Here is a 25,259-nt window from a genome sequence, read left to right as displayed (position 1 = left end):
TTAAGGTAATGAGGCTGAGCTGCAAACATTAGCAATGATTTGGTAACAAATGTCTCATGATCCCTTTCCATCATCAGAGCAGGATAGGATGGGCTAGCACGCGAAGGGATCTGGCCTCTCACTTGGAGCGGCATGCCCAATTTCAGGCCCCGACACACCGAGGCTCTGACCACTCATTACGCTAACGAGAGGGGCTTTTTCACCTGCTGCAGAGGCCCCATGTTTGGTTGGTTCCCCTCAGACTGAACCCCCCCCCCCCTTCCTTACAGCCAACAGCACTTCCCCACACCCCTGTAGCCCCACAGACAGGAGCCATTCAGGCTAGGCAGGTGGCCGCTTACGCACATAATTGCTAACAATTTTAGGCAATGAATAAAAATGATACATTACTTGTCAAAGGTTGTGCACACGTCGGCAAGTGAAATCTATAGAAGACCTCTTTAGATGGCAAAGAATGGTGCTTATCAAAGACACCAAGCTTTTAGATGGGAGGGATTGCATGATTGTCTCACAGGCTGAGCCTGGCGTTTGACACGCTCAGCTGTGCACAGACACATGTATGTTTATGTCAACATCTACATGCAGAACATGTGCATCAAGTCTAAAAATATACAGTTTAAAAGAAACAATAGTGCTTGTACTTTCCTTTGTAGAGCCACAGGATGCTGTGGAAAAAAATGGGAAATTCTGTGCAACTATTCACATGGTGATTGCTTTCTTAGATTTTCTTCTTTACTGAGTAATTTTCAGGAGCTTTGAAATAAAATGCCCATTGTTGCGCTTTAATATGAACTCTACAGATCTTTATGTTGCCTGAATTTTCATGTACAAGAACTGTTTCTGTCCTTCTAGAAGTAGATTTGAATGATTATCTTAGTGACACTGAATGCAACTTATTTTATTATCGTCTCATTAGTAATCCTATGATTCAAGATGATGCACCATGCACACTTAAAGCGGTGGTTTGATGGACACCGTAGTTTACTTTACATTTAGCAGCGTCCAAAAAATCTTAAATTAGTTTTTTTTAAACACACTTTTTTAAATGTTGTGTCACTGTAAGTGAAATAAGAGTGCAGAAAAACCAGCGAGGGATTTGTTACATAATAAAAAAAGATGTGTTTTTGAGAAATTATGAAAAAACACACAAAGCTCTCAACTGAAAAACTGACAATATGCCTTATAAAAATTCACTTTGATTAAATTAAAACGCTGAGTTAATGTATATTTGCATTTGTGCTTCTGTTCTCTTTTCATAAAGTCTTGGAATGACATTCGTTTCTTGATATTTCCTGTGCATGTTATTACCATAAAAGATATAGAAACACTTTACCATACCATATCACTCTGAGGGAGAGCTGCTGTATACATTAGTTTATCATTATGCCATTTAGTGTAATGCCTTATGCATGCATGCTTAAAAGAATAATGTTAAATTTTTGTGGTTTGTGGCTTATATGAAGTGTTCTGAGGGCATTTGCTTGTTTTTTAATGCACTGAAACAAGACGTTGGAGGAAGACAACACGCACAAGGGGATGATTAATGTTATGAACGGATAAAAAAAAAGGATATTGGGGACAGAAATGCTCTTTTGTCTAATAGGTAGGGGGACAAAATTGAAAATGAAAAAAAGGCCGGATTTGAGTTTGCATACACTTACTGCTGCAGCATGAGCTCTCAGCTGAAGATTCACTGTGTAAGAAAATGGGATTTTGTAAGGAAAAAAACAACCAAATCAGTCATTTGTAATTTATTATAAAATAGTATATTATGGTCAAAATTTGCTGTCACAATGGAAAAGTCACTTAGTATGTCACTGTGAGTTGAGGCTAAATTTATGTGCATGCAGCAGCTCAGGGCTCATATATATGCATTGTTATAAAAATTTAAATCCATTTTGCTGGAGCTCTGTTTACAAGAACAATGTTTCATTGCTTTTGTCCGTGTGAATCCTGAAAATCCCTATCCTTACAAAACAATAATAAGAAGCCAGCCCACCAGCGGCGCTTCATGGTGGCAGGCATATGTGTTTGACCCCTGTGGGACCTATATGCCTTTTATTAACACCTGCCTGTTAGAGGAGCGCTGCACGGCGGCTGCGAGCTGATGAGGGAAACCTGGAGCGGGTTCAGCCTGTGTCACTGGCCGTTTGCTGTTTCCATTTCACAGATGATTAATCTCTCTGTGAAGACTTGGGACGGCGCGGGCGGAGTGTATGCAGCTCTTCCTGCGCTCTCTCCCGCTGGCTGCACTCTGGCTGCCTGACTAAAAGGCCTTTAGAATTCCTGTGGAGAGAGATGTGCAGAGAGTGAATGCAGCTGGCTGGGGGTCAGTGTGTGGAGCTTTTTCTGCCATTGTGTAATTGAGGCGCTGGCAGGATTTTTTCCTCAGTTCTTTCAAAAGGGAGTATGATTGTGAAGTGCTGCAAGGGTTTGGGGAGGGAAAAGGAGGTAGGGGGAGTGTTGCAGGGGGTGGGGGAGTTTTTATATGAAGGGGGAGGTCAAGTTGACAGGAACAAAAAGAATGTGTTCCGCTAATTTCTGTGGGGCTGGATCAACAATAATAGGCTCAATTTCTTTATTACAAATTTTATAACTACCTCCCTCCCATTTTCCCACCCTTTTCCGCTTCCAGATCCTGTCAAGACCCAGTCTTGCCTGTGGTCTCAACCCACAAGTACCTCAGTAATGAATGTGGCATACATAGCTTGAAATGCTCAATATTTTCTCCAGAAGAAACACCGAATAATTAGTTCTGTACCTCACTAGTGCTTATTCAGTATGACTAGATTCTGCAAAGTGCCTGAGGAAGGACCAATAATTTACACCTAACTAACCAACTTCCAATTAGTTCCCGGCTCTTTCCAATTTTGTCTCCTCTCTCTATTCCTTTCATTAAACAGTCCCGATAGAATATTGATGTTCAAAACTGCGACTCTAAGCGAGACACCCCAGAAGGCATTTTGTCATGATTTTAAGGAGGGAAGGGGGTCTTGTGCATGCCATCCCTGTCAAAGCCAGGCCACTCCTGCTTGAATGCGAGAACAGCCATTGTTCATTTTGGCATCAGGATGCCATGCATTTAGGAAATAATTACCCCATACCCTGCTGGGTTTATATTCTTTTTCATCTCCTTTAATGGCTTCTTGTTCATTCTCTTTTAACCCCAAACAGGACGTTATGTGCAAAATCAAGAGCTGGGTAGTGGATGAAAAGAAACATGTCCGCTACTATCACGATTGGAATGACAAGGAGGTAAGCCTTTGATGTTACAGTCAAATTATCAATGTGATTTATCTTGCTAATCTTTTCATCTGACCTAAAAGTACAACTGCTGTTTCACCCTTGAGCAACACGTCTTTTGTGCAAATCAGAAGTTAATATTATGCACAGTCTTTTGTTGGTTGTATTTTGACATTACTTTTGTACAAGCTAATGACATCTGGCCGTGCTAATCTTGATTTAGAGACTTTATAGTCGCACCCCACAGTGCCTATACACCAGAATCTAATTTGATTTGGCTTCACTTATCTCTGTCTGTGCTGTCCTCAAAGGCTGCTTTGCAAAGTTTGAATTCTTAGCACTCGTCTTGTCTGTCTTTGTCACAGATCGAAGTGTTGAACAAATACTTGTTTTTGACATCGAAACCAATGATTTACCTTGTTAACCTCTCTGAGAAAGACTACATCAGGAAGAAGAACAAATGGTAAGTGCTTGAAGGAAGGCAGGAGCCTTCTCATTGCTCTCATTAATCATCACCAAGGAGCGTTCCTTCTACTTATGTTACATTGATTTCTGCTAACTTTGATTGAATCTGCATTTCAGCTATAAAAAGTTTGTGTGCATGCATCTGCATCTGCATGTGCATATGCATATGCTGGTGTGTGTGCGTGCGTGTGCGTGCGCGTGTGTGTATGTGTGAGTAAGCTAGCCTCCCTGATCTACTGTCTGTGGTCTCCTGCTGACAGAAACAGTCATATCTTTGTGAGAGGATCTGCCTGGAGGTGGCACTAAGTAAGCTTTAACACAACATCCAGCTCTGCGAACCCCAACCAGCCTCCAGAGTCTGCACTTCATTAAGCACATGCTAGCATATGGTCATGATTTTCCATCAAAATTTGTCATTTCCATATGATATCAAAGAGAGAGAAGGCTTTAAATGACAAAAAACTACAAACATACGTACATTCAAAGCCAAACAAGTAATTAATATCATCTGGAGTGAGCCAATAAATCATAAGTATAACACTCTTTAAATATCATAATGTCTTAAATTGTTTTGCTGCAAATATTTGGTGTTGTCTTCTCGTGCTGTTGCTTACGTAGCTTTACAAGAATCACTTTACAGCCATAACATTCCCACAGATCACAGTGACAACTGAGCCTTTCTTAATAAACAGTAAGTTGATGAAAAATATGTTGTGCACACATGTTTTGCTTTAAATGCTTCCATGCAGGGATTTGTACTCTTTACTTTGCAGGTGCAAAACTAGTCATAATGATGAATATATTGAACATAATGTGAACTGACTGAGGACGACCTTTAATGGACTAAATAAACTTCGATCCTCTGTTCTGTCAAAACCACATTTTATAGTAATGCTGTCGTCTGGCTTTAGTGAGAGCAGATCTAGATGGCCGGTGTTAGACAGCCATTATATCTGAAAGGGCTACTTTTCCACACTACAGCCGTTTCGTCAATAACACCAACTTGTGGATTGTTATCGCACTTTTCCAATTGCCCTCTAGGCTTGTGGTGTCAGTTCTTACAAAATTTGTGTTAGTGCTTTGCTTGGCAGCATTGTATTACAAGGGAAGTTGTTTACCTATGACTGTTTGTTAAAATGTTCCTGACATGAAAGTATGACTGTCAGATGGAGGGAGGAGGGAGAGGGCTCATAAATCAAATGATTCATGGCATGTGGAACATCCGTCATCAGTAGGAAGAGAGTTTTTTTTTTTTATGTTGCGTGTGTGTGAGTGTGTTTTTTTTAACTGTGTGAAATGCAATAAATCTTAGAGCGTTTTAAACAGGCTAACAGTAGTGCTCAGGTGTCCTGAGGGCTCTGCGATGAACAATGCTGACATCAAAGTGTTGATGTTTGACAAGTGATGAGTCACTTCCCTTGTCCAGAGAGGAGCTCACACCTGTATGGAGATGATTACAGGTAGATCTAGCTGGCCCTAATTGTACAATAAATGCTGCTCTCAGCCCTAATGGCAGCTAGTCTGAAGCAGAGACGCCAGACTGCCATTTGGCTGTCGCCATGCCCCCGTGTTTTTCCACCAGCACAGTTGAGATGATGATACGGTTAAGGACTATTCAAAGCAAACAGCTAGACAAATTGCAATCTCAGCTTTAATGTGTGGAGGAAAAGAGGGTGAATCCTAGAATGAGGCAAATAAGCCAATCTTATCTGTGTCTCTCAGGACACCTATTCAAACCATTTTGCAGGTTCTGTTCCCTGCATTTTTTCAAGCACTGTTTTATATTTTAGGTGCTTTGCTCAGTACATGCTGCCACTCAGGCTTTAGGTTAATGTTATTAATTGGATCATGCTCCAGCAAACATTTGTTTATGAGTGTAATTTATGTAAGTTAATGGATTTCCTTATTGCAGACACTCCATTCCATGTTGTAGAGACAGTTGAGAACACATCGATTATTGCAGCAGCTTTTGTCTCACATGGGAAATTACAGTAGTTCTATCAGACTTTTTGAGCCTCCAAAAACAATCCATTGTTAACCAGGATCATCCTGTTTGGAGTATAGGAACCACATACCAAGCTGCCCTTGTTTAAACAAGAATACACAGTATTAGCTTTAGCAAGCCATCATTAATGGAGGGATCAGACGAGGAGCAAGGCCTCCTTTCATCCCCAGGTTCTCTGCTGGAGACAGAACATCATTTACTGTTGAGAGGAGCACATGGCTCCAATCCTATACAGTGTATGTGTATGAGAATGCGTACATGTGCATGTTTGAAGTCTGTTTCAGAGGCGACTCCATGCTCATTTGGATGCTGGCGTAATTGCGGTGTGGAGATCAAAGGATCGCTGGCCGAGTGATGTTCCAGAGGAGACTTTACCACACAGCCCTCTCCTCTGTGCAGAGGGGGCCGCCTGCTGCTCACCGTTCCCCTCTCCCCTCTAACCATGCACTGCCCCCTGCACATCCCCGCTCGTAAAAAATGATTAAGGCCGCATTTGTCATGTGTTTATGACTGAGAGGCATTGCGTGATAGGGAATGGCATCTACAAGAGTCTATCAAGAGGCTTTCTCCTCTTTCCTCGGCGTCAGTGAGTTGCCTGGAAGACTTTTTCTCTGTGCCACATACCATAGTTTGTGTGTTAGAGAGGGTCATTAGAGCACTGTTGATGATGTGGTGGCTGCAGCCTGCCCAGTGTTAGCATGTTTTCACTTGTCAGTTAAGTTATTGTTTATTTTACAAGCTCCTGGCCTCACCATCTTTCCCAGTCTTTATTTCTTTTAATAGGTTTGATAGCAGATATTTACTTAATCCTCCTCAAAGAACTAAGAACTCTCAAATTTTGTAATGGTAAAAGACACAGCTGAGAATACTACTGATATGCTGTGATGCTTTTCTTTCTTGTCATTTCTTTTTCTGTTTTTTTTCTTCCTCTTTTGGACAATGTGCATTAAAGTAAATTGGTGCCTCTTAAGTAGATGAGTTGACCTTTAAGGAAACCAGCAAGCGTGACCTGTCTGTGAGTGCCTCTGCAGTGTGGGTTTTCCTGGTGAGTGTATTAACTGCAGGGTACCATTGCTTCAAGCTTTTATTAACTGTGTGTATATATGTGTGTGTATGTGTCTGAGTCTGTTTGTCTGTCTGCTTGTATGCAAGTATGTGTGTGTGCATGTGCATGGGTATGGACATGTCCTTTGTCTGTATAATATACGTGGTTTATTTCTCTTATCCTTGTGTTTTATTTTGACACTCATTCAAACTTAATGAATACTTTAGCTCTTCTTTTGAACATTATTTGTTTCTAAATGTGTGTTACATTAGGTACCCCTGTCTTCATATTCTTTATACTTTATGTCCTGAAACCACAACCAAAATAGTTACATACCACAGCTGCTCTTCCAGTCAACCTTCTTAATCATCTTTTTTTTCCAGTCATAAAGGCATGCATTTTCATAGTTAACTCTCCCCATATTTGTTTGGCATCATATGCCATGCTTGTACTCTCATCAGCCATTTCTGATAACTATGATGTTGAAAAGATTGTTTCTGGACAACAATCGTGTTTCTGTACTTCAGTCGACTTGTGTTCATAAAGTCCTTGTCAGGTTTGGTCTCAGCAAAAGGCCTTGTTTCATGTTAAGGTGTCGTTAATTAAGACACTGACTCTTTAGTCATAAGTTAAAGGAAAAGGTTGGAAATATTCTACATTTCTCGTACTGTTAACAAATGAAAGACTAAAACCACTGAATTGAGTCATTGTCTTTGTAGCCAAAGCCTGAGATATTTAAATCCTGTTCCATAGAGCTCCATCCATAAACCTATTATATATATATACATCGCCCTGCTGCCATAAATACTAACTAGCAGACAAAATGTGCATCAGTCTGCAGCTAAAAATGCACTGAACCCCTGCTTGAGCAATGTTTGCTAAAAACTACAGTGCCCAGCTATTTCAGGAAATTATTTTGCCTTTTCAAAAACTTAGACTGTAAATTTGTGACCTGTTTATATGTTTTCAGTAGGAACAGATGAGAGACTGAGAGAAATACATTGTTGAATTTGGTTGTTTTATAGGAATTTTTGACAATAAGAAAAATATAGTATGATACCAGCCTAATCCTCACTGTATTTGGTGCTAAATTAAAAGAAATCCTACCACACGTAAAGAAGGAGCAGAGAGGTAAGAAAATGTCTTTTCTGAGTCTGATACTCTAGTTGGCCTGTAGGAGGAGCTTTGACAATTAAAGTAAAGGAAGCTCTCACAGGAGTTGCAGTCTGTCTGTTGTGAAGAGCGTTTACCTATTTTATCCAAGCCTTCTCCAAACAGATGAAATGGTCGTCATTAGAGTTTTCATCTGCTCAGCTTTAGTTTTGATTTGTATTTTGTTATATTCATTTTTGTTTGGTTTTGAAGCCGAGTAATAAGTTAAACATGCATTTTCTTTTTGTGTGATCATTTTGAAAAACAGCCAGCCCTGTCTGAGTACCCGTCAGGAGACAGAGGAAAAACTGAGATGGGGGGGGGGGTGACCATTATGATTCACTGAAAGCCACTCCATGAAAGCAGTCACTGCAGCCCACTTCAGCTACTCCAAACCATAATTCCCATAAACACAACTGAAACTTTATTGAGTGCAAAACCACTGGCTCCATCCAAGTTTTTAGGAACTACTATCTGGGGAGTTAGAGTTCACTTTTCAAAGCCATCAGGGAGATATACGATCATTTGCTCCTTTTTATTTTGTGCACAGTTGTCCACTCTCTCCTTGTGCAGTGTGGGATCCCGAGAAACACTTTCCCATGGTAAGATGTGTACCCTACTGCCCACAGTCAGTCCTAATGGATGCCTTTAGCTAGCTTTCAATGAGAGAAAACAACAGGAGAGGCTGTATAGTAAAACTGAAACAGATGGTGCTAATAAAGTCCTGTCGTTCCAGTTAGCCTGGTTATTGACTGTCCCTAGTCCAGGTAATGAAAGGACACTGTTGACATGTCACATGTCACCCCGTTGTCTTTGTTATGTCCTGGTGGTGAAGACATAGCTCTGTTGTTGTAACTAATGAGATAGACCCTAAACTTTAGACTAACAGACTTTTTCTATTCCTGTTTGTTCTTTAATGGCCCTGCAAGAAATCAGTTTGCTCTCCAAAATCTAATACAGATCGTCTCTTGTCCTTCATTTATCAGGCCCAAGCCCAAGGATGCTAATGCTGAGTGAGACTCCTGCAGGTCATAATGTATGTAGACACCTCTGTAGCAGCACAACATGCTTGCTTTCTTCTAAGGGCACCCTGGGAATTGTTCCCCTGTAAAGCCTGTAGCTTGGTATTGCCAACATTAAAAGAAATGTCTGCGAGTTTCAAGTCTTTCTAATGATACATTTTGATAGCTTTAGCTTTGTTGGGCTGTGCTTTTTATTATCTTTGTGATAAGGTTAAGACCGAACACACATGCCACAGTGAGTAGCCTGCAGCCTCGGCAGCTCTAATGAGACAAATAAATGAATTTAGTGTTGCCACATACAGCTCCTGAACGCTTATTATCTGGATTATTGTTGAACTGTTATGAATGGGGGAGAAAATAAAGACGCCGGATTGGAAGGGGGCATGATTGGCTGATGTTACATATGTCCTTGATTACCTTCCTTCTGCTTTTATTCTAATAAGTGGCATTCTTTGTACTCCGTAGGACAGCTAGACAGTCTGACACACGATGAGAATAAATATTGCATGTGGTAGACATTAAGCTGTCATCCTGGAAAAAAAAAGAAAAGATGGAGAAATCCGTGTGGTGTTCTTCAGCGCTACACTTTGCTTGCTCTTGTCACAATTGTCACATCTTGATGACTCCCCCCACTCTACCCCAGCCCCCTTATTTTCTCTCGCCCAGTCAACTGCTGTGAATGACAGCATGGATACCCCATATAGAGAATTATTTTGGGTGATGTACAATGTACTCCTCCGGGTTACTGTTTGAATTTCTGATGTTTCGCCCCCACCCCTCACAAATAGCCTTAAACAAGGCCATGATAATGTGTTCTCAACAACCATCCGAAGATGAAACTGGGGATTGTGGTTTGTCAGAGTTTTATCTCTCATGTGAAAACATTTAAAGTCACAACATTCGTCTTTAAAAATTTAATGGGTGTTGTTATCAAAGAGAAAAAAGTTGTTCAAAAAAAGCTTGTTACCAGCACACCCTCAAGGTTTGTTTGAGGTGTGATGTGAGATGATGCTCTTAATTAAAGCTGCTCCCATTGTGCCTGCACTGGGTTACTGGGTTCTGTTTCCACCAGTCCATGATTGCTTTGAAGGCTGAAAGAAGTTGACAATATTGGAGCTAGTGTGTGTGTGTGTGTGTGTGTGTGTGTGTGTGTGTGTATATGTGTGTGTGTGTGTGTGTGTGTGTGTGTGTGTCTGTGTGTCTGTGTGTGTGTGTGTGTGTGTGTGTGTGTGTGTGTGTGTGTGTGTGTGTGTGTGTGTGTGTGTGTGTGTGTGTGTGTGTGTGTGTGTGTGTGTGTGTGTGTGTGTGTGTGTGTCAGATCTCCTTCTTTCTCAGAGACTGATGTGTAATGCCTTTCCATCCGGCTATGGCCACAGGGAGCAGAGAGCGTCTGCACTCTTGTCGCTCAGGAGCTCACCACTGGGAGGATGAAAAGCTTCCCACAGAGCCCCCGACTTCTCAGCCTCAAAAGCCACCATGAGCTCATACCTCTCATTTCTGTCTCCCTTCAACGGAGGAAGGAAAGAGGAGGGGGGTTAGTGTATGCTGTGTGCCACAGCATCCTAGCCCCCTAAGATGCTCGTCCCTGCAACCAGGGACCAGCGAAACAGAGGGGACCCTGGGTTTATTACTTGATAAGTCTGCTCCTGGCATGCAAGCCAGCTGCTGCCAACATGTGTGGAACAGCACAGTAACACATACGGCTGGTATACCCAGGTTCAAGTGCTGGGCCCTCCACCTCTGGGTGTGCCGGTGATGAAGCTGTGGCGGATGCAGGTAGTGGATTACTCGTCAGGTCTGTCACCCTTCAATTGTATCTGAAAGGAGTTTTCAAACTGGAGGTGATGGCTCACCTTTTACTGGCTTAACTGGCTAAGCACTCCTAATAAAGCCAACCTGTATGAATGTATGTCAGACACAGGCCCAGGTCATTGTCTCAGGTAGATGCCTCTGTACTTTAGAAACTCCCATTGTTTTCCCCTCCTGAGCCATTTAAGCAGATCAAAGCTCTGACAAAGCCCAGGGAAGCCCCAGGCATGCAGAAACACAGGAATTACCCCCCCCTCAGGATTCCCACACAAAAAGACAAATAGACTAACCCCAGGGAGTGGCCCCCTCTGGGACATATCCATTCAGAGCCAGTCTGTTGTGGAAGCTCCTATTGTTTTTGCTTTTTTGTCATTTCTCAATATAATGTGTTTTGAATTAGATGTAAATACAACAGGCATCAAATCTAAAGCTTAGAGCACATAACATATAACATGACACATTTTTTCCCTAGAATTAAGGTAAACAGATATCGATTCACATTATTTTGTTTTCATCACTCAACATAAACAAGAAATAAATTCATATCATGTTGTAGACTTGTAAAAGTTTTATACGTTTTTAAAAAAAACTGTTTTCCTCCTTGAACTGAGAGCCGCAGGAAAAGCACAAACATGGCTTGTTCCTTAGCTTTGTTTGAGCCTTCAAGCTGGTGAATGATTAGCAGAAATAATGTCCCTGTCACCCTTAATCACATTAAAACGTGGTTAACATTTAATTTTTCCCACTTGATATGCAAAAATTTCCACTTGATTTGCAGCAAAGGCCATTGGAATTCCATTATAAAAAGAATAAAAATTTCAGGCATCATTTGTTCAGAGAGGGATATCAAGACCAGAAAGTGCTGAATCTTTCTATTAAGCGAGCAGTGAGAGATGGCACTCAATGCTAGGGCATAATGGAAGACTGACAAGACACAGACACACACACACACACACACACACACACACACACAAGCTAGTGTAGCTTAGACTTGTAAAACCTTTTTAAAGAAGACCTACATTAACAGATATTCTATTTGTTCTATCTATCTGTCCATTATGGAAGTTCACAAATCCACATAGACTATTTTGAATAGTCTCTTAAAGGATGTGGAGGATAAACAGAACAGAAATAAGCTGTTACACCTGCATTAAAAAGTCAGTTCCTTATGTCGTAGACAGAGAGGACATTCTGATACTGTGCCATTAAGAGGGCTTAACTGTAAACAGTCCTAAATATGATTCTTGTCAACACTTTGACTTCCTCTAAAAAAACAGATTTATGTGAATACCTTTTTAGAATTTCATAAATGGCTGAAAGATAAGAACAAAGACAAAAAAAAAAATCTGCAGCTTGTTTTACATAAATATTTTCTCTAATTTACACGACCACATAAAATTTCAGACAAATAATTGGAAAGGACATAAATACAAATTGCAAAGTGGCATGGGTAGACAGCGGTGAAGTTGACAGAAATGGTTTTGGGAGTCATGTTGACTGTGCATCAAAGCTCTTAATTGACAGTGCTTTGTTTCTGGAGTTGAGGGAAGGGGGTGTTTCATGTTCCTGTGGCAAGGTGTTTGTCTGGTCCTGTGTCACTCAGTGCAAGGACCCAGAGACCCCCGTGCTCATTTGCAGCTCACGTTCTCCGTCTCGGCTTCACATTATTAAAATCATCCCTCAGCCTTCTACCAAGAGCCTCTTTGTTACTTGGCTGGCTTGGCTCAGCTCTGTCAAGTCTTCACCAATTACAGTCTCAGGTACAATGGTCTATTCAAAGGATCACAGCCCTTGACTGGTGTGGAGAGAGTGATTTGTGAATCATTATTCAGCCGCCTGTAGAGTACGCAATACCTGAGGAATGCAAATAACGTGCCACCAAATAGACAGCTGTGCTGCTAAAAGTGACAAGCTACAGCTGTTATTATCTCAGATTGGATTTTTTCCCCTCTTGGAGTGCCCGCCATCTCCTATGTTTTCAGATTTTTGGCTTTGACTGAATGTGTTTTATTTTTCTGTCCTTTATTGGTAAGACATTGGTGACTATCTTATTGTGGTGGCAGTCAAACGTCAGTTACGCATCCATATTGCGAGCAGAAAAGGAAATATTAGGTTACAGCTCTTAATAGATGTGCATCAGAACAAATGGACAAACCAGCATATGAGGCATTTCGAATTTGCCCTGTTATTCTGGCTTGTTGGGAAAAACATCCCATCAAAGCAAAACTGTGCTCTTCCTGCGCCCATCATATATTGTATATTGATAATCATTAGGTAGGAGCGGTGATATGGTGCTGTAGGTGATAAAGCGGTGACATTGTTATTGGAATAGATGTGGTATTGAGGTGGTCGGGTCCCTCCCAGTCTTTGATTCTTATGGGCTTTAAACAGGAAACTAGGATTACAGATAATGACAGGGACCCCTTAGAATCAATCCAGCCTAGGAGCTCTGTCAGGGCCGCCGTGTGAAAATGGATTTGTGTGATGCTGTTCTCTCAGACCTGCCCAATCCCAGCCTGAGAGCAAGTGGGGCTAATCTCATAATTGCCCTAACCCCTTTATATTGTTCCGACTGAGAGTTACCATTAAGTGCGAGGATATCTTTGTCCTGCAATGTCAGGTGTCCTGCTGGACTGGAAGACAAAGAGGAAAAAAAACAAGGTGGTAAAGAGAATGACAAAGACATTTATGAGTAAGGAGACACTTAGTGGTTTTGTACTCCTTCCTAGCTGTGTGGTAAATGTTTAGTTGAGGTGAGTGAGGTCTATTTGTAGCTGAAATTATGAATTGGATGGAAGGCAAATTGCAGGATTTAAGTACAATTTCGAGGTACTTGTCCTTGAGTTTTTCCATTTTGTGCCACTTTACATTCTTTGCAGATTATTATTCATACAAAATATATGATCAGCTTTAAAACATTGAATTGACTCCTTATAAGTCATTTTAATCTGTAATTAAGTCCCTTACATCTTATTCACCAGTGAAGTAGGAATATTCCAACCTGTTTTCAATGAAAATCCATGCGTCTCAAGTATTTTCTAAAATCACATCTCATTTTTCATATTTCAAGAGCAGCAATCTGTTGAAATATGAAATTCTTATTCGATCCTTATTGTTTTCTTGTTTCAAGATACAAACACTTCTTTCTCAAACATTTTGAATTAAAATCTAGTTTAAATATTGTTACTGCTGAGATAGATTTTTTTCCCACTTGTTTTAAGAAAATAAAGTTTTAGCAACTTAGATGTAGAAAAAAATGGATTTAACTGCACAACACTACAAAAAGTACTTTACAGTATCGCTACTGATACTTTTTAAATGTTTTAAATCTCTATGCTCTTTCATATGAGCACATGTCAAGTCAAATACTTAGCTGAAAACTTTTATGGAATCAAAGTTGAACTCTCTGAAAGAAATACCTCCTGCAGACACATTCAGCTGCTCTCATGAATATGCACGCACCAACTGATAACAAATACTCCCATGTTAATCAAAACCAGCAAATAGTTTGTGTGTGTGGCTGCTGATTTTACCAGGTTGGTGAAAATCAAGGAGTGGGTGGACAGTCATGACCCCGGAGCCTTGGTCATCCCCTTCAGCGGCGGCCTGGAGAGTGAGCTACAGGACAAGAATGAAGAGGAGAGGCAGAAGTACTGCACAGAGCACAAGACACAGAGGTTAATTAGCATTCAGTCTCCCCACACTTTATTATCAGCTGTGTCCTCCATGCACTCCTTTAATTGCATGTGCTGATAGAATAATAAATGGCAGAGTAATTACCATTATAAAGCAAAGGATCCCTCTTCTTAGTGAACAACTCAGTCAAAGGGTTTTCCTCTAAATTAAGTTTTTAACTGTCATCTGTCATCTGTAGGTATAATTATAACTTGGGCATTTTGGGTTTATTGTTCTCGTGTGAAAACCTCTATGGAGAGAAAAATTGTGACAGCAGATTTTTTTTTCTCTTGGTGCAGAACGAGGCATTGGATTGAATTCTTAAAAATGCTAAATGAGTCTACAAGCTTTGTAATTAATCAAGGAAACCATTGGAGAGTTGAATGTCTTATGTGAAACGAAGTGACCCATCTTATTCACTTAATGAGTTTATGTTGGAATGAATGGGGACTTGCCTCTGAAGTGAACTTTGTCTAGGCATCAGTGGCAATAAATAATACTTAAACAGTTCAGACCCCTCGATTCAAAGTGAAATTTCTCTCCACCAGTGCCCTGAGCAAGATCATCAAGGCAGGCTACGCAGCCCTGCAGCTGGAGTACTTCTTCACCGCTGGACCAGATGAGGTCCGTGCTTGGACCATACGGGTAAGAACCTGCTGTGAACATACATGTGAGTGTGAGGGTGTGTACCAGACACACACATACACACAAACGAATACACACAGTGTCCCACGTTCCACCCTGCTGGCACCCTCACTGATATCACACACTTTCAACTTTGTCATGGTTGTGCTTTAGCTAGTCATTACAGGCCAAGGATAACTTCAATTACTGGTGAGCTGCTGAACAGTGAAAGTGGGGGCTACATTGATTGAGGAGGGCAACAATTGATTTTGCCCATTACGTCCATGAGAATGTTTCCATCCTGTGCAGATCTGCCTGCCCTCCTCCTGCCGCTGGAGATAAGGAGCCTGTGCATTGTGCCTGCCTAATCTGTGTGACGGAGGTTGTCTGTGCCAAAATTGATGTCGCTTTTCATTCGACTGTTTGTGGGTCTTGCTGGGAGCTCCTCCTCCCTGTGTGTCTCAGTTTACTGAGTCCGGGCCGCCAAGAGCTTTGTGCAACGGAATCACAGGATTTACATCAACACAGATGTTGGCTTTGCATTCTCGTATTGTGCAGATTTTTTTCTTGAGCAAATAGAAGGTTTGGGTGCAGATATAATGAGGTATTTGACTGGACAGGAGTTACATTTTATAAGTTCATGTAGGTGGTTTGAAAACACTGCAAAGTAACTTTTTGAGAAGCGTTTTGAAAACTAAAGATTTGGGTTGTATCCTGTCATACTTAATCATATTCATTCTTCCATCTCATCAGATATTTCAAGGGATTGCAATTTGAAATCAAATCAAACTTTTTACAATGCAGAATGCTTTCAATCCCCCTAACATAACTTGGATGACTATTTTCAAAAAGCATTACAATTTTCCACAGTGACATCTGCTGAAAGTACTTGTCACCATGCAGGACATTTTGTTCCCTGAATGTGAGCTACTCAAATTTCAATGAGAAATGCTCAGGTTCTCCTGGTTATCTTTGTTCAATATCTTTGCAGAACAGGCTGCTGTACATTGTGTGTATTTGGAGTGTTATAATTTTGAACGTCACTGCAGATACTGCTTTAAAATTCTCTCAAATTCACCACTATTACTTATTATATGACAAAACACACATGAAGCTGTGTTTGTGTTGTGCTTAAAAAAAGTCCTTTTCAAGGTTTCAACCTGTTTTCTTGTTATTTTCTTCAAAAGTTAAAAACTTTTAAGCATTATGTTGTAAAATATCTAAAATGTATGGATTTTAGTGTTCTTATGCTAAATCAGTGTGAAAAATAAGAATGTGCATGATATGTCAATGTAGATAACAAGATATTTTCATTCATTTCATTCGGTAACAAATAATTATTTAACACAGCATTTTAAAACATACAGTCACTTCAAATAAATTCAAACTGACACATGTCCACAAACATTATATGAGGTTTTGTTCTGTTTGTAGCCAAAAACAATTACCAATTCACCACCAAAACAGACGTGTTGGATAATTTCATTTCATTTTCCCCAAACTTCAATATAAACTGTTGTTTAAAGGCCAGTTGCTAATATGGAGAAGGTGATTAGGCTCATCTAGGTGCTGTGGACACCCCCAAATTAAGGTGCATCAATCAAGCCACAGGTAAAAGGGCACTCTGGGCATCAAGGGGCAAAGGGGCACCAATGAGGTGAACTCACCCCGACAGCACAAATGGAATATGAACTCTATATACCAGCTGTGACATGTGGTAAATGGCAGTTTAACCAGTTACCTCATAGGAAGACATCTACAGTCTTGAAGTGTTGGAAGGTCAAAATGTGAATAACAGAGAAAGCAAATGTGCCATTAAATGACTCTTAACTGTTTCAGGTTAAGAGTCACAATATGCACTAATAATACAGGAATTCATTACAGCATCTGATATTTTGGTGTTACGGTGCAAAATGTAAGGAAATACAGCCTCAGTAACCCACATCATGTATTCTTTTCTTAAAAGATCATTAGAATGTTTTTTATTAGGTGGTTGACAAAGAAGAGAAAGTTAAAAAAGCAAGAGAAAAGGAGGATAACATGCTACAAAGACCCAGGACATGGCAGTTATACAGTAGGAGCCTCAGACCGCCTGCCAACAGGACGCCCCATGCTGATGCTTTAGACAAACATTCACATTTTGATCAGAAATGCAAATTTTATTTTCATGCAGCAAATGAACAACTACAATAATTGTAGGGGTTCTTCTGCGACTGACTGGAATAGATAATTATCTTAGTGCTGTACTTTACATGAATATTAAAGTTCTATGTACGGAACAGCCATCATCAAATAGACTACTTTAAATATCGTTTAATATTAATCTTAAATGTATCGTTGCAAATGACATGAAACATGTCCACACAAGTTTGTAAACAGGACCATTTGATAAATATTTTCACGATGGCGGTGACGATACTGCGTGCAGGCCAGAGGGGAAGGTGATCTCACTTCCTTCTTTTACACAGGACACATTACATTTTAGTCAGATGACATCACCGGGTTTAGGCCCACACTCGTCTCAGCATGACTGATATGTCCTCGCTATTTACAAAAAATGTCCTGAAACACTTCAAAGGCATCCTCAAAAACACGCTTGCCATCCTCGACATAACTGATTACAGCCAGCCTTGATTGTGTGTGAGGGGCATTTAGTCAGGTAAGCATCAGTGAGTAACTGTATTAAGCTAATACATCTTGCATTGTAAAAACTACACTCAGTAATGTCGTGTTCCTAAGTCCTTTAACATGCTTTATTAGGCAGCCTCGAGGTGACCATTATCTATCAGCCTGCTCTGCATAGCTCTTAACTAGGACAATGTGGATCTCTTGTAATGCTCCATATGAAAAAAATCCCTCCCTTAATCTATTTTTCTCCAGATAGACAAACCTTGATGCTGATTAATGGTAGTTAAACTCACAAGCACTCCGTCAATGAGATTGCAAAGAGATGGTAATGTATTAGAGTCATTAAATACGCATCATTCTTTTGGCATGAAATATGTTGACCCCAACCTGATTATATACATAATTAAAACTGCTCAACAGTTCCTGAGCACAGAGCTGCAGAGCAGAGAGAGAGAGAGCGAGCAGGTCGACAGGCAGGAGTCATAATGATACACAGCAGCCACGTCACTTATTTGGGTCATTTGTCATTTCCGCCCAGCATTATTTCAGCGCATATAAATTGCACATTTTATCAGTCACGAGTTGTGTGTCAGAGTTTTAAAGAGCATTCAAGGTACAAAGAATTTATAAAGCTATTAAATTGTTATTTTGTGTTGTGTAAATTGGCATCTGAAATAACTTTGGGGCCGCGTCTAAATGTATGTTTTGAACATAAAATCGTTCATGTCTATTCAAAGTCAATTTTAAGACATCAAAAACAGTTTTCACATGCTCCAGCAGTCCTGCTTTTACCATAGTGAAATTTATTGAGGGTTTGAAATGAATTTAAATGACCAAACTCTGGTGTGCCAAAAAAAGAGTGAGGCCTAATGCAGTGAGGTCTACACCATCCTGGCCTCTCACTGCAACACTGGGTCTTCTTGCTGTCATGACCAGAGAGCCGAGCAGCGACCCACAATGAGGCAAGATTGCTTGGACAGAAATCAATACCACCACGGAATGGGAATCAGAAGGCATTGATAGCAGTGCTCGGTCCTTATCGGTGTCCAGGCTGCCCTAGCAGGGCACAGCCGAGTGGAAAGCTATCCAGAAATCAGGGCTGAGGCAAGAATCCCCCCGACTGATGCTCACAACACTATCACCCTATCAAACACCATGTCGCTCGCATGCTGTAATCCATCTTCTCCAAAACAATTCATTTGTCCTCTCTTTTCCTTCCTTGTGACAGAAAGGAACTAAGGCTCCACAGGCTGCGGGGAAGATCCACACAGACTTTGAGAAGGGCTTCATTATGGCAGAAGTAATGAAATTCCAGGATTTTAAAGAGGAAGGCAGTGAGAGCGCTGTCAAGGTGAGCAGTCAGGGTGCCAGAGGATGAGGGGAAGTCTCCTGTGATCAGTGGAGCTGACAGTCACCACACAGCTCCTACTGCAAACTGCTCTTCACCTTTACTCAGGGGAAGAAATTACTGCACACACTCCAGCACCACTCCTGACAAGCCAACTGATTCTGGCTCTAAACACTGCCATTCTGCTCCAGCTGTGCATATCTTTATCACAATGTGTCTTAACTGGCTGATGGTAGTTCTTGCTCATGGCTCAGCACAGTCGCACACAGGTAACACTCCTTCACCTCACCAGGCATTTATCAGATCTATAGAGTGCACCATTAGCTTGGAGCTCTCTTTCCAAATCCTCAAGCCACTGTAGGCATGTGACAGTGATATAAAGCGGCAAGTTAAATAAAGTGTGAAATTCCTCAAATAAGGAGTGTTTCATGGATGGTTGGCGCAGAAATGTGACTTGCATATCTTATTTTTATGGTGGCCAGTGTTTGTTTTGACCTTTTAAATGGAGTGTGGGTTGTTCATGTGCACGCTCCTGTCAAATGTAATAACTGATTTCATGGTGAATTTGTGAAGACAATAACTGAGCATTTACTTTGCAAAATGCTTCAAAATGCTTTTCTTTCCTACTATAAGTGTTGTTTTTAGGTTTGGCATTAATTTACGTTCATATCAGCAAGCTGTAATTTAGTAATTGAAGGTACAGAGTTAATAATCAGTTAATCAACGCTGTAGGATGCCTTTCATATCAAAGATTCTTTTTTTATAAATAAATTTTTATATAGACGCATTTTAAAATGTAATTCTCAGTTAATCAAATTAAAGCAGAAGTGACTTTAACCTTGCTGTGTGTAGCATTTGTGAGCCGCAGCTGTAAGCCACGCTGTTACAATCCCACTATCACCACCATCAACTTCATGTGCCCACTTACAGACTCAACTAATGTAATTATGGTGACACACTGGGACCTGCAGGGACCAGTGCAGAAAGGAAGCACTATGAAAACATTTAAACCTCTTTACTATTCAAGCCTTTTTTAATAAGTATTTGATATTTAATGCAGCGGCAGTGCATTGTCCACACCCTTCATAAGCTGCAAACAGAGGGTGAAATGTGCAGGTCTCTTGGGAGTTTCACCATTGTTATCCGAGGCTGAGATCTGAGTGTCAGGTCCTTACTGCATGCTCTCTTACTAATCCCTTTTTGGGCTTCATAAGAACATGGAGCGTTTCTGACTGTGGCATTAAGGTCCATGCTATTTAATGCCAGTTGTGGGAATAGGCTGTCTGAATAGGGCCAGTGTACGGCGATATCGCATTATTAGTAATCATATCTGCTTAAGCCAAGCTTGCTGCTCCAGATGGCTGCTTTCAAGTGCAAATGAACCAGTTAGACGTGTCTGGTTTAATACATACTCAGGAATCACAAATAGCCATTGATTTTTTTTCCTGTCTCCCTCTCCATCCAGTGTTTCTGGTGGTATTGAGCTTGGATTAAATGGTCTCCTGAGCCTTTAAAGGGACATTGATTCTTCTAATTAATTGTGCGCTGTGCAGAACCAGAATGCATAAACCTGTCCATATTAGCACTTCAAGTCAATTATTTTGAGTTTGCCGGGAAGGAGAACAAACACTTACTGTATACAAAAGAAATGTTAGAACTTATTTTGTTTCCTTGAGAAGTTTGATAGTGCTGTAATCAAAGACTTATTAACATTTTGTGCTTGTGCACATGAAACTGAAATGGGCAGAAGAGAGGATTATTCACTCAGTGGGAATTCAGGCACCCCTTGAACAAAACATAGATGCAAGTGTGTGTGTGTGTGTGTGTGTCTGTGTGTGTCTGTGTGTGTGTGTCTGTGTGTGTGTGTGTGTGTGTGTGTGTGTGTGTGTGTGTGAGAGAGAGAGACAGAGACAGAGAGAGACCATATGATATTTGCAATTAGAGTAAAGTTATTGTAGGTAAAAACTATTATTTTCTATATTTCTTTCCAATGCACACTGTTATTATGTGCTCTATATAGACCATTATGCCACTGAATGAATAGTATGATACTATAAACTGTACATCAGACAATATTTTGTTCATATTTTTTATTGCTCATTTGTTTTTTCTTTGTTATCTTGTAGGCAGCTGGGAAATACAGACAACAGGGAAGAAACTACATTGTTGAAGATGGAGACATCATCTTTTTCAAATTTAACGCACCAAACGCACCAAAGAAAAAGTGACACAACAATCTGTTTGTTTACATAACTGATTGTTTTTTCCCCTTTGGCCTGATACCCTCTGCCACACTCTCACTTTGTTTTTTTCCCCCGTCCTGTAGGATCAAATCCCCCCTCTGCGCCAAAGCACAGGTTCAGCAAACTCTGACAGCTTTGCTATTTAAGATCAGGATCGGCCCCCACTCCAAATTGTAGCAGCATTTGAAGGAGCATATTACTCTCCAGATACTTCATTAATCTCCATCATGGGTGCCAGCACTGACACAGCTGACAGCGGGGACAATGCCACCTGCTCCTCTCCCCCTTCAGCAGATAATGCATGTTTTACAGTAGCCCAGATGTCTACACTCAATAAAACATTTGACAAAACCAGTCTGTGTGTGTTTTGGGATGTCTGTATTGAGTGGGAAGCTGCATGGGGATGGTGATAGCGGTCCTGCCGACCACTGATTAGAGAATTAAAAGACACAGCTGACATTGACTGTAGCAGAGAGGGGACAATTATAATTAAATCTGTTAAGTGATGCTGATTTTAGAAGGGCACAAGCGGATGCAGGTGTTTCAACCAAAATAGCTGGTCAGTTTAAATGATTATTTGCAAAATGATTGAGTTAACCTTTCATTTAGAATTTTTATTTCATTTGTGATTGATGTTGAAGTTGTGTATCCTCTCCTTCACTGTTCCTCCAATCCTCAAATACAGACAAAAATAGCATCTTTGTTATGTTTACAGTTTCCCCATCCCTGAACAATGAGGGCAAATACACACCTACAAAAATTTCATCCAAACCATATTTTCTCAAAAAAAGTCCACATTTTATGATATTCTGTATAGTATGAAAATAGAGGTTGACACAATCCACAAGCACAACCAGAAAACGATTCCTTTTGTCTGAAGTAGTGTTTTTCTCGCCCCTATACTTTGTGTGTAAGTGTTTGTGAAGCGTTTATGCTGATGGAATTGTATGGCCGCGCTGCAGTGCTCCAAAGTAAGATTGTATTCTCGGTGGGAGTCCGAACAAAGAGCTGTAGATCAGCAGTGCTTTGCTGAATATCTTGTAACCATTAAGACTGCAGAGAACGAAATGGCCTTTTGATGGGAACAAAAAGATTGAATAAAAATGGTCATTTTACAGAGATAGTATTGCATATCCAAGTTTTGGATGGGATGTTTTATGGAACCGAGCCTGTGCTAGCACTACAAAGCACAGTGTTTGTCATGGAAATAAGGTGGATTATAGTCTTTAAGGTTTAAGATCAGTAGCAAAATATAGGATAGTGTTTATTGTGGTTAGATAGAAAGAAAGACAGATGACAACATGTGTATAAAATAACATTAAGCTTGGATTGCTTGGTAGCTTTAACATTAACCGCTGATTTTAATAACTGAAACATATTTCATGCAGCAGAGCAAGAAGGCCAACATTTACAGCTCTCATATACAGTCTTCTATACAACAACAGGCTGTTTTTGGCTCACTGTTTTCTAAGTGAAACCATACAAATCCTCTGGAGAGCACAATGGGGGCTTGAGGCAAAACTGTTTTTGCATTCCTCTCAGGGTGGTGGTGATGTTGGCCAACCTAAACCCCACATAGAAGATTATTCATCTGCTGTAGTTTTGAGGCTCGGGGTTTGACGAGTTGTTCCCAGTGGTCTGGGCCATGGAGTATTTTGTTTTTCATAAAGTGGCTATAAATCTTCTCAGAGCGAGTAATAAAGCTATTTAGAATCATGCAGATGCTGTATAGGAGCAAAACACCATAACAAAGTCTCTTGTTCTGCAAGGACTTCCTCAACAGGCTGTTTTGGGGTTTGAAACTAACAATTGTTCTGTCACAGGAGGTGCAAGAACTAATGAATTATAAACTCAATGGGTGTCCTGTCTGTCTTGACACCATGACACACACATGTCAAAGAATTCAGGCAAACATAATCACCAGGTAAGAGTGAAAACAAATACATGTACATTAGTGCTCATAAACACTATAACTGACTATAAGTGGACTGTAAAATTAGTCTAACTGGTATAAACTCTAAGAAATAAAAAACAAGTCCAGAAATGTGACTGATTCTCTGTTGGTACAAATGTTCTGTCAAGCACCATCAATCAAGCGGTGCCACTCTGCCCCGAGGCAAACCACAGCGGCATCAAACCAAGAAGGGCACAGAGCGGAAAGCTTGCTTTAAGACACACACCCAAGAAAACCGACCACGGCCTGCTGTTGTAAATCACAAGCACACCAAAGACCTTTGAAAGATTAAAAAAAGGAATGTATGAGTTATAACAAATAAACATATAAATAACAATGGCATTTTCAGATCAGTCACAATGCACAAGGGATTGTGTTGGTAAATTCAATGGTTATTATAAGTGTATTGTATCATATCATTACAGAGAGGAAATTATCTCTATTTTGGATCACAATAAAAGTGTTGCCATGTTGTAATTATTGCTATTGTGTGACTTCTCTGTCTGTCACATGCACCATATACATGGAGCAGACTTGAAATCAATATAGAATCAGAATTTGACTAAAATAATAGCACATTTATGAGAGTTTATGCAACTGTTTCCTCTCATTTGTGTTATACTATCATATTACAACTTGGTGCTCAAACACTGCCAGTATAATGTTTGCCAGAAAAGAGTGTTTAAATTATTGGTCAACAAATTTAGTTTCTCATTTGCATCAGCAGTGATTATTACATGTGTCTGAACTACAAAAAGAAAATCTTTTAATGGCAACCCGTGCAATCAAGAAGTTGGGTCTTTTCATTTTGCACACAAATGCAGCAAGTTGTGATTCAAGCATTCAAATCATTGTTTCCAAATGTTTCTTCCCACATGCCACTACATTAACAAATAATTAAACCAGCCACGTGATGTGAAACAACTCCTTTGCAACAAACAACTTATATAATACTGACTCATCTGTACTATACATACTGTACAACAAACCTTTTTATTGTCACTTGTTTTTCTGAGTGGACTGTATATACTGTCCGTATACACTAGTCGCCACTTTATTAGGTACACTCGGAAAATCTACTGCAATTCAAGAAACGGCTCTGCAATAAATTTGACATTTATGAAGTTCATGTGTAAATTCAATTATATGTTTAGTACTGAGGTCATACTTAAAGGTGATTTTTGTAGTGGGCAAGATTGTATTGAGAGGAATTTCTCATTTTTAGTCCTCCCTATTTATATCTGTGAGGAGGACACAATATTAGAGACACTTGACTATAATGCAGTCCAGTGCAATATCACTACTAACCATGACTTCAATGATAAAACATATAAATTAATTAACAACTCTAAGAAAAAAATGAACATTAAAGGCATAATAAATGGCAGAAATGTTCTTTATGGCAGAACAATAGTATTAGATTGCTTTAGATTGCACAGGCGTATCTAATGAACTGTAGTTTAAATCTGTGCATAGAGAAACATACTTTATAGCATATTTATTCAGTGTTCTCCACACTCTACTACTACTTGTAATGCCCAATACTAGCCAGACCTCCAATCCTGTTAATACATTTCTCATCAGCAATTGTTATAAAATAATATAATATATAAACACTGTATGCTTGTTGTCTATTTGTTGTTTAAGTATACAAATATATCTGTTTTCATAATTCTTACCTAGAAGTTATGCATGACGGCTTGGCTTTGTTTAACCTTGCTGTCTATAGGCTGATGCATATAGGAAATGAATATATGTGCTATATGTCAGAAAGATGCTGAAACTCCACAATGAAAAATATTGTGAAAATCTTTTATGCAGCTGCCTTTGACCTCGACCTGTTGCTGTATGTATAGGAGATAACTCTCAGTTCCTCAGACAAAGACCAATATGATTGTTCCTGTCTCAGGTGCTCAGAGTTGTCTAAAACACACATTTTATATTCCGTCCACACTTCTCCATGCTGCACCAGTCTCAATTCTCCCTCTCAGGTCCCATTTACAGTGTCCCACGAGGTACCGCCAGCAGGGCAGTTTCTCTCCGTGG

At 40.2% G+C, this 25,259-nt stretch overlaps 1 protein-coding gene across 1 annotated transcript in view; it reads left to right on the top strand.

The window, feature by feature from the left end:
* The window catches only part of LOC139208380 (obg-like ATPase 1), a 40,954-nt gene extending 19,341 nt beyond the window's left edge, over positions 1-21,613 (top strand). Inside the window, exons 6-11 of the mRNA XM_070838043.1 lie at positions 3,175-3,255; positions 3,609-3,706; positions 14,278-14,418; positions 14,965-15,061; positions 18,897-19,019; positions 21,143-21,613. Of these exons, the coding sequence (XP_070694144.1) occupies positions 3,175-3,255; positions 3,609-3,706; positions 14,278-14,418; positions 14,965-15,061; positions 18,897-19,019; positions 21,143-21,244 (642 nt within the window). The 3' untranslated portion in view covers positions 21,245-21,613. The remainder of the gene's footprint in view (positions 1-3,174; positions 3,256-3,608; positions 3,707-14,277; positions 14,419-14,964; positions 15,062-18,896; positions 19,020-21,142) is intronic.
* The last annotated feature ends 3,646 nt before the right edge of the window (positions 21,614-25,259 follow it).

The sequence above is a fragment of the Pempheris klunzingeri genome, chromosome 10 (assembly GCF_042242105.1).
Source record: "Pempheris klunzingeri isolate RE-2024b chromosome 10, fPemKlu1.hap1, whole genome shotgun sequence".
Classification (NCBI taxonomy): domain Eukaryota; kingdom Metazoa; phylum Chordata; class Actinopteri; order Acropomatiformes; family Pempheridae; genus Pempheris; species Pempheris klunzingeri.
The sequence above is the reverse complement of the archived record's forward strand: the minus strand, read 5'-3'. Positions and strand labels throughout refer to the sequence as shown.